This window comes from Thunnus albacares, chromosome 12 (genome assembly GCF_914725855.1).
Source record: "Thunnus albacares chromosome 12, fThuAlb1.1, whole genome shotgun sequence".
Taxonomy (NCBI): Eukaryota; Metazoa; Chordata; class Actinopteri; order Scombriformes; family Scombridae; genus Thunnus; species Thunnus albacares.
In genome coordinates, this window is record NC_058117.1 from 11,189,832 (window position 1) to 11,207,871 (window position 18,040).

Here is an 18,040-nt window from a genome sequence, read left to right on the forward strand (position 1 = left end):
TAAACACACATATATAATTAATTTGGTCTCTTATTCCACGTTATAAAATTAGTAAAATGGCCAAAAAAGAAAAAAAGATTGAAACACGGTGAATAATGGTAGGGTCCTCGGCGCCCCCCGTGGAGGTTCATGTGAATAGTATCGCCCAATTTGCCGGAAAAGGAAACGACAAGCTAAAGCAAAAAATTGAATTGTATTTTAAAATTATGATAATAATAATGTTTTCAACTTTTCTACGCATTTTTAGATGAATGTGGTTCAAATTGCATTACAGTTTAATTAAAATGGTCAAAATGTAATAAAATGAATTATTACAGTTGCACATATATGACTTCCGGGGACCACGTGACTTCCTTTCCGGTCTAACCTGACAACATGGACGCCAGCCGCGTGCAGCCGATCAAGCTCGCAAGAGTAAGAAAATATATAATATGGCAAAAATAATCACATTCGGACGGATAGACAGTTACAGTAACAACTAACGTCTTACACGGCGCCAAAAACTTGAAGTTAAATCCGACTTGTGTCTCCTGATTAGTAAACGGCTCTTCTTCTTCTCGCGCTTCCATCATGGAGGCCAGTCCACGCTGCTAACGTTAGCTAGTTCAACATGTTGTAGACTGCTGGTCCCTTTTTATATTTCGGTTCACAACAAAAAAAATAGACAACGTTTACTTCAGGAATGTGCAGTACTAATCTATTTTATGTTTGGTTTTCAGGTCACTAAGGTGCTCGGAAGAACTGGTTCCCAGGGACAATGTACACAGGTATGCCAGAGACTAATGTCTCACAGTTGGGTGTATTTATTAAATATAGGTATTTTTATTCCCCTATTTTGTATATCGCTAATTCGTCTATTCACATTTGACATTCACAGAAGTGCACTATGTCCTGAAAGAAGCTGTAGCTTTTAAATAAAGTCCGTCCGTGTTTTACTTGGCTGTAAAACACATTTCCCCTTAAAGACAACATAGTTTTAAGGTTTAAAATTGAGCCCTAATGATGTGCTGAACCTCTGAATGTGGTAGCTTTTTTCCAGTGAAGCAGCATGTCAAGTAAATGTTTTAAATTGCTTCTCAGTCCCTCCGGGATTTCGGAGTTGGTTTTTTTTTCTTATTTTTTTTTATTGACTATTGCAGCCCAAAATGCTTGAATGTTACGTTAAATTTGCAAGCAAAGGAAAATAATGCTTTAAAAAAAACTACTACCAATAAGGAGTCATATGAAATCACTTCCTTAACTGTATTTGAGTTCCATTTATAAGCCTTTCTTAAATAAACTTTCACCTCAACATTAGCACCAAATAAAATAAGTGAATAATGCCATTAAAATAAATCCATCAAACATAAAAATATAGAAAAGTGGTTGGTCAGTGAAGATTTCCATGTGGGCCACCAATATTAGGAGTACAAAAGTTTCCCTCCATTGTCGTGGGAAACATTTGGGAATTGTTTTGTACAGTCTATGGCAGTAATTTTTATTGGCAGGTGAGATTTGTCCAACTTTCATGTGAATGCACGTCTGAATCCTTGCTAAATGCTTAGTTAAAAGTGGTTTGATGTTTAGCCACAACTCACACAGTGGTTGTCACTAATGGATATTACTAATTCTGCCAATATAATGTAATTCATGTAAAACGTTACTTGTTAAATATTAATAGCTTAACCCGTGATTCATTTTGTTATTTTCGTGCAGGTCCGTGTTGAGTTCATGGACGACAGCAACCGCTCCATCATCAGGAACGTGAAGGGCCCAGTCAGAGAAGGAGATGTGCTGACACTTCTGGAGTCTGAAAGAGAAGCCAGGAGGCTGCGATAGGTGAGAGGACATAAGCCCAGCCATGTCTGTTAGCCCCGTCACTAATGAGTGGTTAACGGACGGGTTCACAAATTTTTTTCATGTCCAGTGTCATGTATTGACCATCTTAAAACAATAGTCAGGTGCCCATATGAACATTGAAACAGGTTTTGCTTGCTGTAATCATTCCTCCTGTTTATACTGCCGTTAGATGATCCCCTACAAATGTGCTAACAATGTAAGTGATGGACAAAATCCATAGTCCTCATTATGACCTGAAATGTATTTATAAGTTTATCAGAAGATAATATGGGGCTTCAGCTGTCTGAGTTTGTTCAATAGTTTGTATCCTCACCAGTTAGTCTTTTTAGTAAAAATAATTACAGCGAGGAAAACATCAGTGTTTATTTGAGAACGTGACTATTGTTTTACAGAAAAGTTGTGAACTTGTAAGTTAGTTGGCATTACACTTTAGTGAATTCAATTTGAAGACATTGCTTAGGCCTCCAGTGATGTGTAATAGCCAATGGACACTCAGTGACCATAATTAACGTTAGCTATTATCATAGTTGTGTTGCATTTTATTAAAAGGTGTTTTTTAGTATTTTGCTCCCTGATGTATGCAAATGGGTGTCGACAAATCATCTTTGAAGTTACCAGAGTTGAATCAAAAGCTGTGTATACAAAATCTGAACAGGGCTTCCAAAAGGAGGATTATTGCAAGTCCTCTGAACTGCCTAGTTTTCTGACAAAGTTCATATTTGTCCTGTCACTGAGTGCATTTCATTCGTCCCACTCCTGGCCCTCATCAGAATTAACCACCACTTTAAATGTCTAATGCTACAAATATTCACGGCTGAAAAACCTTGTAGACTGCATGTCAAAACATCCAAGTAATTGTATTATATTGATGGTCACCCTAAAACAAAAACGTTTGAAATGCAGTGAACACTTGTGATTCTGTCACGGAGGGTTCTGTGGTTCATTGTGCTGGATGTCAAGATTTAGGCACTGCTAGTTTTCACTGTTCGTGGCTCAATCTGGACTAATTTCCTCCTGGAACAGCAGTTGAACACAGAAGGCAGGCAGCTGGGATAAAAAAAAAAAAACAGCAGTACCTCATCACAATAACCAGGACAGGTCAAGTCAATTTTATTTATGTAGCACCAAATCACAACAGAAGTTATTAGGGCACTTTTTACAAAGAGCAGGTCTGGACTGCACTACAGAGAACCACTGTCTCTGACAGTATTAAATCTGCTAATCTGAGACTCCGGGTCAGTGTGCTTCTATCTGCTGCTATCCTCTTCATACAGAAGGGATGAAGGAGACAGACTTTTAATTTTTGCTGGCTGAGTTGAATTGACTGATCTCTCTTGTCTCCACAGTGCCCACTGAAGCTGTGAGGTGCCAATCCATCGCTGTGGAGCAGAAGACACCATCAGTTTCACTTGCTGTGGCCTGCATCTCACTTGTTCAGATGTTTTGAAATAAAGTTGGTAATTAAGATGATATTGTGGAAGTCCTGTGTTTATTGTGCAGTTGTAAACAGGTTTTTTTCCTCATCATAATGATGACAGAGCAGTAGGCTGGCAACCAATTCAGTGCTGTATTATACTCAACAAAGCCTTCTGGCAATTTATTTGTTTTTGTGCACATATGTTAATGTGCTTTAATACATATTTTCCTGCAAACTAATAACTATTTAAACATTTCAGATAATGGCATTAGCAATGATCCTAAATATTCCAGATTTTATTGTCAAGTAACTGATTAGCAAAGTGCCAAATTTGTGACATCAGTGTATAAAACTTAAAAATGAAACAAAAATCTATTATACAGTGTCTGAATCCAGAGGCTGTAGCAGTAAATAATGTTGAATGCAGTTTAATGTGTCTAGTTTTTCCACAAGCTTTTTAAGAGAAAACAGCTTTCACTTTGTTGCTCTACGGAAACTAGAGAAGATTTATTTTAAGTGACCAAATGTCACAAGGCCAATTCAAATGAAGGTCATGGTCAAGCAGCACAGGAGCACCGTTGTGAGTGTATGTCAGATTAGTTTTATAATGCTTGTTGATTTATTTCATCTCAAATATGGCCCAATGTGGTTCAGTAGTTATTACAAATGGACTTACAAGACACCAAAATACAGTTGCAGTGTTGAAACATTTGTCAAACATAGACAAGAAAAAATTTTCTAACATTACATTGCAATCAAAGAACTTTGTCGTCTGTACCAAAGCTTTACAAATACATTCAGCCACACAAAAGGTTCCCTCCCTGACATGCAGCTTTTTATAATCATTCATCCAGAAAAAATCATCAGAGATGACATTTTACTGAGTAGTGCAGCCCTCAAATCATCATATAATGAGCAATAACACATAAAAGGGACTTCATATTCAGTCTCGCCTAAATCAATCTGTCTATATGCTGTTTATCTACATGTAGAGATTTTTAGGAGCAGGATCAGGTTTTGTAGTTCAAATTCTGCCCAGCAGAGAGCAGCATCACTCAGCTGATAGTAGAATTTACATTCACCTCAGTGATGTCCTGCAGGTAAACAATCATTTTGCACAGTCTTGTCTTCAAACAGTTGTGCTGAGTTATTTCAACACCAGCAGCTTGTCTTAAAATAACTCATCACCCAAGAGCCATTTCACAAAATCATTTTCTTAATGTATTCTCAAAACTCTGTATAGAGACAAAATCTTCTATTTTTAATTTTAATACACAAATATAAACATTTACATGTCTATGTTATACATCTGATGAATTTAATATAGTTGGGTTTTTTTAACCAACTAATTGCAAAGCCACAGACACACTCTCTACTCACATTTGTGGACAGTAAAGCTCCATTAAATGAAAGTCATAACTGCACGTCTCTGCATTTTAAAATATACCTCAAATGTAAAATGGCTGAAATATGAAACACCTTCTCTGGAATGGAGTTTGTAAATTAACACCCCACAGGGAGAAACAGAAATCATAATAAAAATGTTTTCTTCACATGTAGACATTTAAACATTTCAAGTGGCTGTGTTGTTTTTCTGCATGAAGGTATTTGGCTGAATTCCAGTTTGAGGTTCATGAGGGAGCCCAGTGGCTGTTTGAACAGGAAAGCAGGTCAGTTAGAGTTATGTGTTGTGCAGAGTCTCTCTCGCTGCTTATGGCCTTATATTTTCCATCTTACCTTGACCTACTTTACACAAAGCTTTGAATTGACCTGCTAATGTAGACAAGTGAATTTATTCTGGTTGTAAAATCAATAAATGATATGAGATATGTGCTTTAGCCAGACACAGTGCAGTGCTATGGCACGCTTCCTTGGTATTAACAGTACCAGCAGGGATAGCAGTGGATAGCATTTTGTAGTTGTAAATAAGATGATCAATTATAACTTTGGAAAATACTATCGACTGTGTCATAAAGTGAGTGATTGTAAAGGTTTGATTTTCAGTTAGTAAACTCTCCTTGCTTTGGCTCGCAGACAGCAACACCAGCATCACACAACATGGTACATACAACTGTTATGAAAATGTATAAAATGTAGGCAGATTTCCACAAAAATCCTCAATAACATACATTAAAAGATTGAATTAATGTTCTGCTTTAATATGGAAGTGTTTCGCTGTAGTGCTACTGACTGACTGTAAAAACCCTGCAACAGAGGCAAGGTTTTTTACTTTTGGTTAGTTAATAACTGTGCACTTTAACTGTGGCTGGAACCAGGAGGGCATCAACAGGTAACACGAAACCAAAGTGGGAAACTGACACCAAGCCACAAATTAATTCTTGGCAGCTATTCATTAAAGTTAAAGTAAGACACGCAAGATCAACAACAACATGCTGGCACTTGACGCCTGAAATCAGAGAGTCAGAGACAGCAAGACAGAAAGGCAGCAAGGCCAGAGTGAGACAGAGACTTGCTTTACTTTTTAAAAATTTAAATCTTGTGATTTGACATCTTTAGCTCATAAATCCAGCCAGAAAGCCGCATTTATGTAACAGAAATCATGCCAGTGCACGATCAGAAAACAAATCTACAGATCTCACAGTCTGGATCTGATTGTTCACTAAGAAAGCTGGAAAGTTTACCAAAGACCTGCACCAGCATCACTATCTGACTGCCTTGTTGATCTAAAAGATAGAAAACAAAAGGAAAAGTAAGAGGGAACAATAGAAAGAGAGAACAAGCGAGGGAGAGGGGGATTCCAAGGTTGTTCAACAGACCTCACAGTCAACATCAGCTCTGTGCTTGAAAACAACTGGGTGTCACCTTACCCCCCTGTCATCACCGTTCCGCACCTCTCCATCACGCCGCCTCACCCACTCATTCAGACGGGTGGCATGTGTTTACCATATCTCCATCTCCCCCGCTTCTCCCCCTCCCTCTGTCTCTCTGAAGCAAGATCATACCGGGTTAGAAACAAATTTACTCCAAGGCCACTCCCTGTTTGTCTGCCTGCCACCAAGGTCTAACTCAGCCAGGAGAAAACACCAGCAGTGTCACTGTGTGTCTGTGTGTCTGTGTGTCTGTCTGCAGGCAGGATCTGCAACATTATGCCAGACGTGCAAAACATCAATAAGAACAAGGACGTTGTGCGTAGAGTTGTAGCTGCTATTATAACACTGTTGGTAGAAAATGTTATTTACTGCTTTCCAGATTTAGACCTAATCTAAATGTAGTACATCATCTCTTTGAATCTGTTTTGTCCCTGTTACTTTCATATTATACTGACTGGAAAACTTTTAGACTTTTTGAATTTGGACTGAATGATTTGAAAGACAGCAAACAACTGATAAATGATCAAATTTAACTTAAAACAGTTATTTTCTTTAAGTACAAGTAGTAAAACCTTGAGCCCTCGAGTGCTTTTTATGCATTCAAGTCACAGAGCCAAGCATCTGATTTTAAAAAAAGAAATACTGTACAATGTTTGAAAACTCCAGACGGTCATTTAACAGCACTTGTTGTTGTTCTAAAGTATCTCCAGAATCCTCAAAGACTCATCTAACCATCTGAAAATGAAAAAAATTTTATCTTTTAAATCTGTTTCTCAAATTGTGACTGGAATTTAAAGAGCCCCTCCAGACATGTTTTAAGATGTATATAAAATACTCTATACTTTGAATAATAATTTGTGTCCAATATGGTTTTTCAACAAAAGAAGTTCAGTTATCTTGTTAAAACCTTTAAAATGACATCTACTCCTTCTACTCCAGAATCAATGAACATGCAAATATTTTTCATTTAAAAAGTTGACCTTTTGGACACAAAATGTCTCCTACTTCACTGTAAAGTCCATTCTCAGTGTTTGTGCACTGGAGGCTTCAAGTTTCCACATCACACGTGTGTAAGTTGCACACTGAGCCACAACTGGCTCCAAAATAGTTGTGATGTCACAAATCATGCTTAGAGGTACACGTGTTAAACTGAGATTTAAAGTGAACACAGAGAAACTCTCCTCCTTCAGCAGATGAATTTGAAAACAGTCTTCTAGTGTCAAACTCTGCACATAAATCATTCTGCACAGTGAAGTTTAAACATCCAACTGAAACTAGTTTTTCATTCAGAGCAACCCTTTAGGTTTTACAACTAGAACCGGTTAAATATTCGATGCATTGCTCTGTGACTCGTTTGTAATGGTAAAACATGAGTAAAAATACAGATGTCTTAACAACAAGACGTATTCATTATGCAGGAATATGCTACCTTTTAGTGTTATACTATGATGTATAATTTTATTGGATTGTTAATTCTAATGTATTAATGTGTAGGCAGCATTTTCCTGTTGCTGCTGTTGAAGGTGGAGCTACTTTTAACTACTTTATATACTGTTGGGTAGTTAAATCTGTAAGAATGCTTCATATCTTAGTCATCATGTTTTGAATGTAGACATTTTATCTGTGAAGTAACTAGTAACTGTTTTATCTGTGAAGTAACTAGTAAGTACAGCTGTTAAATATATGCAAGTAAAAAGTATATTTCCCTCTAAAGTACAAGTACCTCAAAACTGTTCTTAAGTACTTCTTAGTTCTTACTTGAGTAAATGTACTGAGTTTGGCCTACTTTCCACCACAGAATGAGAGCTCTGACAAATATTAGAATTTACCTTTGACCACGGTTACTTTTTTTCTGTGACAAATGACTGGAGATCATCTTGTTTTGCGGGTGTAAGCGGGCTTGTTGGAATTGGATGAACTTGGCAGGGGGCTAAGGGCTTTGTTTCTCCCATGCTGGGGAACAGGATGTACAGCAGGGAGGTCATGAAGCCTCCAGAGGGAGAGAGGCCTCTGATTTATACACTCTGAACCCAGCTACGACCTGGGTCACAGACCTCAAATTTACAAATGGGGCCCATAGGACGCAGAGGGGATGCCAAGAAGACAATCACCCCAGAGGTAACTAGAAGACATCCCTGCCCCTCTCTTTCTCTCGCCTCTGCTGGTTTCTCTGCCTCTCTTTCTCACAGTCTCTTTGCCCAGCCTGTTTGTACTTTTTTTTTACCCTCTCTGTCCCCCTCCAATCCCTCTGATTGTTGAACTTTAGTACATCCTGCCTCTTTACAGATTATCCCAGTTTCTTGCCATTAATTGCCGAAGGTGCGGCTGGTTTAATTAGGCTCCAGGAGGACAAGCCAAGTTTTCACAGCTCTCAGCAATGAGGGGAGCTTTAGAAAGAAAGAGCAAAAAGGCTGAAATGAAAGATTAAAAACTTGGCTCTCTCTCTCTCATGTCTCACTCAAAACATGCTGATAATGTTTACCTGTTTGAAAAAAGCACAGGGCTTTAATTCATGACTGTCCAGGAAATAACAGTACATCAAATCCAGGATGCTCAAATAACACACAGGACCTTGAAAGAGGAGCATTTTTGAAACAAATAGCTTTGGATGTAGGCATATAAAGAATCCTTTATATATCTGTGAGAGCAAGAGCAACATACTGCGGTAAGAAAAAATAAATATAAGACCAGCAAGAGTAAAATCAAAAGAAGACAGCTTGAAGGGTGACAACGATAAACCAAACACAGCTTGGACAGTCTTGATTCACTTTTATGTAAGCAAAAGTGCAAAAGGGGGGACTTCATTGTGCGAAGGTCACAAAAACAAGCCAGCCATTTATTTTTTGAAGGCTCCATCCCCTGCGATGCATACAACTTGTTAAAATATCTTTTCTCACAATTCCCTGCACAACAATGTCATAGCACAAACAGCAGGTGCGCAGACAGAAAGTGTGACTGGCTGAAACACAGGGTCAGATGCTGGGTTGTTGTGCAGGGATGGCGACGTAGAGGAGGAGTTAAGAAAGAGCTGTTTTGAAGCTCTGTAGCGCACCGTTTCTCGTAAACACTGTGAAAACAAAGCTTTGTGGACTCTGTCCCCCTCAGGTATTTTTCCGGAGGTAGAGGTGTTTGTGGCACTGAGGGCAAAACCGATACTACCAGGCATGTTTACATAAGATTGGTATTAATCTTCTCAGCTGACTTTCACCATGAAATTATTCCTTCAACATTGTGTTAGCGTGTCTATCTGTGCTGTTTATCTTCTGATAATAATGATGCACCACTAAAAATAAGTCACAGTTTGTGGAGAAACAGCGAGTCACTTGTTAACTGTAAATTTCAGAGTAGTTGAGAAACGCTATATGTTCAGTAGGTCCCCTCAAGACTGCTTGTGGAATATTACATTACTGTTACACCCCTTATAGTGTCATTCAATGACATATGTGGCATATTAGTCAGCTTACTTCAACAACTCTAAACCTGCATGAGGAAATTATTATCTGGGTTAAAGGTTTTGTTGATGTTCCAGTTTGTTTGTTCTCTCTGCTAAAGAAAGGGACAGGTTGTGTCAGTTTTTAATACAAGCTCAAAATGAGATACAGCAGTCAATAACACGTGAAGATCTTGAAGAACACGCTGCAGGGTTGGATTTCAGGGGCGTCGCATTCCGGTTTATATTATGATCCTGGAAGAATCTGGCGCACCTATATTTTGGAAAATCAAAATACAGCAGTAAAACCCCGAGCTGTTGACACACCTAATGAGAAACCAGGGCACACAGCTGGGTCAATATTTAGCAGGAACAAACTTTAGTGGAATTCGACAAGTTAAAATCCAGGTTTGGGGGAAAAATATTGCCAAATCTTTACCTGACAGGTTACTCTGACCTTTCAGCTACAGCATGAAAGTTTGCTTTGACCTGTCATTTATGCCATTGTTTAAATAATGTTGGGGAGACAAATCAGGGAAAGTGAGTGGAATGCTACTAACACATCTGTTTTGCATTTTTAATCCTGGCACAAAAAGATCTTGGAAAAATGAAACAGCATCCATCATTTTATATTATCACCACATGAATATGGTAACATTTGGTAATTTGTGTTGGTTATATTTGACTGTTTTATACATTGAAAACTTTGATGCCATAATCTGTTGCTGGGCGCTGTGTTCTCTTTAAGGTTAGAGCAAATTGTGCCTATTGATATATTTCAATATACTTTAAGATCAGAATTAAAAAAAATGGATAATATCACCATTTAAATACTGTTTTATATAAACAGGAGTCAATCATAAACCTCTCCTTTCTAAACATATATCACCAGGGTCCATAAGGCTCCAGAGTGAAATAACATAACATAAAATACCATTTTAGCAGGACTTAAACTGATGCACATGTTCAAGTAATAACTGCAATCACATGACTGCTTGTGGTATTTACATCCTGAGACTGCTGAGTCTCACAAAATAAAGATTCCTTCCCCACTTTAGAAAACTCCATAAAAACCTGTGGCCTCTGGTACTTGGAGAAAGACAGGAGAATACAATGCTGAAACCATTCAATTTCAATTACGATTCAGGATTTGAGATTAACATGGATCATTAGAGATTTTGGGGGTTTGTTGGATTTTTTTGGAATCAACAGACGGTCAGAAGTGACGCATTCAGTGTGACATGATCATTCTTGAAGTCTGTAGGTGGATTTTACATTAAACGTCTTGCTTGAATGAAAAAGAAAACTTCCTGTCAAAGTCTTGTTTCTACATGTTCTTGTCTGCTATAACAGTCTAAACCACAGCAACCAAACAAATGACAACACCCTTCACTAAAAGTAACACAAAGGAAAGGAACAGGGATACGGATAAAGGAAATGTTTAAACATTTTGGAAAATACACTTATTTGTCTTTTTTTTTTCTTTTTACCAAGACTTAGATGAGAGGATCGATACCACCGCCACAACTGTGCAGTAAATATGAAGCTACTGCCAGCAGCCAATTAGCTTAGCTTAGCATAAAGGCCAGAAACGCTTTGGTAAATCAGCCTACCAGCACCTCTAAAGCTAACAAATAAACACACAAATAAAATAATTTGTTTCTGAAAATGTCAAACAATTCTTTTAAATAGCAAAACTGAACCTAAGAAATAAGAATACTAATACAAACACTTTTGAGATATTATACATGTCTCACTACAGGACTTCCAGGATGTGAGCGGTTTCCACACAAGTGTACTGTATATTGTTCTTTTAGCTAAAAAAAAAATAGACATAAGTAAGTAATTTCTGTTGGAATATCAGAACTAAAGAGTGCACAGCTGCTGTGGTACAGTTATAGGTCAGGACTCCTACTGTTTGGGAAGAACACTTTGTAACTCAAGCTTTCTTTCCTTTTTCTTCTCCAAACCACCAGCTGCTCAGCACTTGACAGTAAGAGGCTGTCTGCCGGTTACCACATCTTCCCCAAAAACAGGCCTCATTCACAATTAGATCCCTCTTCAGTTCAAGTGTCTCCTCCATGCTCTTGCTTCCACCTCCACTCCTATTGATTAAAAGTAGTGGGGTAATGAATTGATATCATTGTGATCAGTAACCTACACCCAGTGGCCTCAAGTGCCCCCCTCTCTCTGGTAAACACAGTATGCATGCTTGAATGTCTCAAAGGAGGCCAATTAGTTCATGGGAATCAACGCTTATAACTGGGGCAACAACCAAAGGGCTGATTTCTGGGATGAATGAGGAACAAAGCTGTGTTCTGTGAAACTCTGGGGAGACTAAACAGCTAAACAGCACGTCTGAGCCTGTGGGTCCAAGAAAAGTAAAAGATGTGTTCTGGAGAGCTCGTTTAGCACCCACAGCTGACCCATTTGAGCAGAATCCCCTGACAATGTAAATACGCATTTGAGTTATTTACAGCAACTGCATTTAGCATGGAATTCAAAGCTGACCTTGGTAACTTGTTTTTGTTGTATTTTGAGCAAAACAGTATATCACAGGAGGATTCCTCATTACATGCTTTTGATATTGTTAAGCCACACATAATTCAGTACTTCAGTGTATGTATATTGATTAATATACTAATTTAAAATGTCTGAATCACACAAAACAAACAAACTACAACACCCTTCACACAAAACATGAACAGTTTGACATTTTAGGAAACACGCTTATATTTAAGATCAATACAATTCTAATATGTGTATGGTAAATATGAAGCTACAGCCAGGTGATGGTCAGGTTATCTTAGCTTAGCTAGCTTTAAAAGACTGGAAACAAGGGGAAACAGCTAGCCTGGCTCTGTCTAAAGGTAACAAAATCCACCTTCTAGCACCTCTAAAGGTCACTAATTAACATGTTATATCTTCTTGGTTTAATCTGTACAAAAACTGATGTGTGAATATGCTAAACTAGCTGTTCCGCCCGTTTCATATTTACTGTACAGACATGAAAAAGCTATCACTTCTACCCTCACTATGCAGCGAGCTAAACACACTTCCAATAAAGGTTTAAGAAAGTGGATTGATTTGAGGTTTTTACTGGAAGCAATTGTGAAACTGTGAAAACAGAATTGAACAACAAATTCAAGAACAGTGATCACAAATCAGAAAAAGATACCATTATCAATAAAGTATGGCAAAGTACTACGATGAGAAATGGCTCTATACATTACAGTTTTTGGCTGGACCAGCCATGGACCAGCTCTATAACCCTGAATGACCCATCGCTGACTGACTGACTGACTCACTGAGTGATGAAGTTACACGATTGGTCAAAAGGCCGAGTGAGTTTCCCCATTCCCCCATTGGCCGTTACTCATTCAGAATGAATCGGCGCAAACAGTTTCTATTATGTCCTAAGGGGGCATTTACAGCAGAACCCCGAGCGCAGATCACTCTCAGCAGGACTGAGAGTGACATGTGACAACCAACTCCTTTGTTGGCATATACATGCATGGTGTGATATACAGATGGGTGACACATTAAAGGAAAAACTGGTGCAGATCTGAATGCTTGACCCCTACAGTGAGGTGGGCATTTTGCTGGATTTGTTTGGGTCCACTTGTCCCTTTAGAGGGAAGGGTCACTGCAACTCAATACTTTACTAAGACACTTTATGTTGGTTTTTTCCTTAAATTGTCACCTGTCTGTATTTAGTCCTTTCTTTCTTTTTAGATGGAAAAATGGGCAAGAATTTTGTGAGGGAAACAAACAAGGGCCAGAATCCACCAGATGTACTGCTCAGGGCAGTAAGAGAAGTAAAGCTGCACAACAAAACAGTCAGAAGCAATGCCAAGGACTTTCAGATTAACTATCAAACTCTGGCAAGATATTGGAGTGAAATAAGTCCATCAGAAGTTGCTGGAGATGGAATTTACCCATCCTTGCCAGTAGGGTATATCAAATATCATTTAGTTTTCAATGAAGAGCAGGAAAGTCAGCTGGCAGAATACATCATCACTGCTGACACTGACATTTATTTTGGCTTCTCTCTTGTTGAATTTTGCAAACTTGCATACACGTATGCAGTCCACAATAATGTCCCTGTCTGCAGTAAATGGGAATAGAAGGAGATAGCAGGGGCAGACTGGTTGTCTGACACCCATCACTCTCAATCAGGATCCTGGAGGCCACCAGCCTTGCACATTCCAGTGCCTTCAATAAGCACACTGTGGACCAGTTCTTCACCAACTTGGAGGAGGTGATGGCAAGACACCAGTCTGAGCCCCAGTCCATTCGGAATATGAATAAAACTGGTAATTACCGCTGTCCACAAACCAAACAAGGTGCTAACCAGGAGAGGCTACAAGCAGATGGGGTCTTTGACATCTGCCGAGAGGGGAACCCTGGTCACCCTCTCCTGTGCTGTCTCCACCACCAGGAACAGTGTTCCCCCCTTCTTTATTTTCCCCTGGGTCAACTTACATAACCATTTTCTAATTTCCGCCCCCACAGGAAGTGCAGGAGGGACAAATCTCAGTGGGTGGATGAAGGAGGAGCATTTTATGAGTTTCCTAAAACATTTTGTGGCACATACAAGGTGCGGCTGAGAAAGAGCATGCCCCCTGCTCCTTGACAACCACAGCTCCCACCTGTTGGTTGATAGGCTGAACTATGCCAAAGAGAATGGATTGTTCCCACCACCTGCAGCCCCTCGATCTGTCTGTCTATGGCCCATTGAAGAGGCACGATAACACTGCCTCATCTGCCTCGTTGTTGAGTAATCCGGGAAAAACAATGACCATTCATGAAATACAAAAATTGTAGTTGCAGCCTTCCCTCTTGATGTAAACTTGATCAACATTCAGTCAGGCCTCAGGTTGAGTGGTATCCCCTCAACAGGGAGGTGTTGTCCAAGTCAGCATTTGCTCCTGCCTGTGTGACTGTGTGAATTTGTAGAGTAGATAAAAGATGACTGTCAGTATTTGCCTGGACACAGACAATACAATTCAGACAAACTGTGTCAGTAGGGGTTGCTACTAGCAACCAAATGTTCAATTGAAACCAACTGAAAACTGCTGCTGGTAGCAGAACATTGATCTTTTCATCTAACTCCCAGCAAGAGGGCGAATAAGTGTAGTTCCCAAAATGTCTATTCCTTTCAACGTCACTTCAGCCATTTCTCTGCCATCAGCTTCAACAGTGTCTTGCATGAGAAACAGATTCTGCGAGTCAAGTTGGTATTTTACATTGTTAAATATTGTGTAACTCTGAATTTCCTGTCTGGAAGTGAAGTAAAATCAAGGCAGGAAGGTAAAATGACTCATATTTTCGGTGCAGTTTGTGACTCAGCTGCCCTCTCACTCCAGAGTCCTTCTTAAATGCAGTCACTGCTGAGTCTTAAGATCAAGTCTAATACTGTTTGCAATCTTATATGAGCAGTGTTTGTTTACTCTGTGAAAAGGGGCAGGGCCTAACCCAAAAATACTGTAAATCAGTGTAGATTTCCAGCACCATAAAGAACTGACAGCGTACACAGCTGCTTGGGTCAACCGCAGTCTATATGTATTTACATTTTCCAAATTGGGGTATGTGTACACTCTGTACTTTTCTGCTTCCTGCCAGCTGGGAGGCTCATTTAGCTCATGAGCAATGAAGCAACTAAGGGAAAAGCTTGGAGCGTCTGTGGAAGTGAGCATGTAGGCTGATATGGGTTGTTCATTAGTGGGAGCTTGTTCCTCACAACCAGTCTGAGAAGTAAAAGTAGCAAACAAATACAGAGGCAGTCAAGAAGAAGCAATAACAAAAACACATTCATTTGTATCATATAGCACATGCCTATGCATGTGTGAGCTGAACATGAGCTGTTAGGAATGTAAAAGGAGAAGACTGTGTGTGTGTGTGTGTGTGTGTGTGTGTGCGCACGCGCGCGCATGTGTGTGTGTGTGTAACTAAGCATGCAAGAAAGATACATGTACGAATCGGGTGTGTGTATGTGTTGATTAAAGTTTATGTGGTCAGCTGCACAACCAGGTCACTGGAGCATATGGATAGTAATTATGCATTCATCTTACATAACTTGTCTTATGTCACTAAGTTTTTGATCTGCAACATTTCTACAGCACATGCAATCTTGATAGGATGTTACAAAAGGTAATTACAAGCAGATATTGGGAGTAACCGCCTATTAAGAAATCAAGCATTTTTGTGGAGACTCTTCAAGTCTGCAGACATTTCTCCAGAATGCAAAACGGGGAGCCTTTCCATCCAAGGACAGCATGTCAGAGTCCTCACAGGAAATCTGTCATGTCCTCTTAGCCTGCTCTCCCTGCCCAGGCCTGCAGAGCTGTTTGTGCTGAACAAACCAGAGGTGAAACAAATCATACCTCATCTCTCAGGATTGCTGGAGGCTAAAGAATTTTTTTTAAAAGAACTACAGGTTTTCATTTGCTTCAATGCTATTTCACATTCAGTTTGCAGTTCCTGGGGCAACAATTGTAGAACATTCACCAGAGGGGCCCCGTTGGATAAATGGGCAGGGGTCAAAGCTGGATAAATAGGAATGCTATGCTCTCGCTTTGCACCACTGGGAGGCAGTAGTGTGTATTATCAGGTTGTGTTCTGTTCTCACCACAGAATGGGAATAGGCCTTTCAAAGAAGACATTTTCAGGCATTCACAGGTGTAAACACACTGTTATACACACTGTTTAGACGTATAGTTTCAGAGTTGGGACAAAGGTGAAATTGACCTACATAGATATGGTTGACCTGCAGAGATGTTTTCACTTAATCTACTTGTTGATTAGATCTCTATGCAGTACTGTGTGGGTGTGTACAGACTGCGCTTGATTGACATCTCCCACACTCGCCTGTTTGTCCTCATGTAATTCCCAGCATTGCTCGCCAAATGTCAACCTCAGCAGAGGTCTAATCAGACAGAAAACATGAGTTGGTGTTCATTTAAAGGGGACCTATGATGCTTTTGTGTTTTTCTGTTATTTATATACTGTTATGATGTCGGATATCTATGTTACACATGGTCAAAATTTCCAAACTTGAGGTTAACGTGTGTAGAAATGCTCACTGCAAGACAAAAGCATCAACCTGCTCTGAACTTTGTTTGTGGAGTTTTTTTGTATCTTCCTCATGAGCTGACGTCAAATTGTTGCGCATGCCTGTAAACAGCCATCTGTTCCATAGTCTTGGTTTCATTGTTTGTTGGAAGCCGGAAGTCGGAAGTCGGCTGTGACACAGCTTTCGGAAGCTAACCAATCAGAATGGAGTGGGCTGATCAGGAGGGGGGAGGAGCTAAAATGGCCTGTTTTAGACAGAGGCTGAACTGAGGGGCTGCATAAAGAGCCAGTATAAGATAAATAAGGATTTTTCTGAAATGTGAATCATGCAAAGCTACTCCAGTGGAATCCCAGAATAAAAATATGAGTATGAGCTGGAAATGAGCATAATAGGTCCCCATTAAAATGTGAAATATATTCTGCAAAATCCCTGAGGGTGTCACTTTCTGAGTTAATTGATCAACATGTTGTAGCAGGAAAAGCACAGGTGTGACTAATAACATTAATTAAGGCTGCATTTAATTTATTGTTAACGCTGACTCACTGACATTGTTGACTGGGACACTTAAAGGAACAGGAATCATTTACGTTCACAGTTACACCCGTGCTATGGAAGTCAAATTTTCAATCAATCAGACTTTGAAATGTACATCTAACATACTGTTAACACCTCATCACACACCCAACACACAAAAAAATAAATGAGTTATAATTATGACACACCTACAAACCAGCACCCTTCCTGATATGTTTAATGAGAACGCATATCTCCCTGCAGCTCTTAATGACTTTTCCAGCCCATCCTGAGTTACCTTTCTGCTCAATCACAAGACAGTCATGAACTCCATTCAATTTTGAAACCTCAGTGGCTGTGCAGTCAGATAACTGGAAATGAGGAACATATGTACAGATGGTATTAATCTGAGAAGTGAGCTGGGAAGGTGACACAACCCAAGACATGGTTTACAGTATGTGTGTGAAATTGAGTACCCTATCTGATGATGGTTTTTGTTCCTCCTTATTGCTTTCAATTGTCAGTTTTCCTTTTCCAAATTGGTCAGAATCCTTATGCAAGATTATTTACTATATTCAAATGTATTTGAATATGTATTTCTGGCAAAGAGAAGTGGAAAAAAATCACATAAAATATTCCCAAATGGAAAAGATCACAGATCACTCTCTATCCATGGGAACCAGAGGTTTACTGCTCTAACAGGCTCTAGCACCTGTTTTTTTTCTTTCTCTTTCCTCCCTCTTTCCATCCCCTCGTACATGACTTAGTCTGGGGGCTGCACTGGGATTTACAGATGTGTTTGGAATCTGGGTAAAAGGTCAGCATGCCGGCTAAAATGGGAGCGGCCATTTTGGGAAATTAAATAAGCAGCTGTGGCGAGGTGTAGATCCGGTGGTGATCAGTAACATGCAGCCGGCCGGGAGGACGCAAAGGAG

The 18,040-nt window shown here is 39.5% G+C and overlaps 1 protein-coding gene across 1 annotated transcript; it reads left to right on the plus strand.

Moving 5' to 3' along the window:
• Positions 1 to 308: 308 nt before the first annotated feature.
• rps28 (ribosomal protein S28) lies at positions 309 to 3,309 on the plus strand. Its single transcript, XM_044367816.1, has 4 exons — positions 309 to 414; positions 720 to 767; positions 1,696 to 1,818; positions 3,186 to 3,309. The coding sequence occupies exons 1-3, from the start codon at positions 376 to 378 to the stop codon at positions 1,816 to 1,818; spliced, it is 210 nt and encodes a 69-aa protein (XP_044223751.1). The 5' UTR covers positions 309 to 375; the 3' UTR covers positions 3,186 to 3,309.
• Positions 3,310 to 18,040: the final 14,731 nt, after the last annotated feature.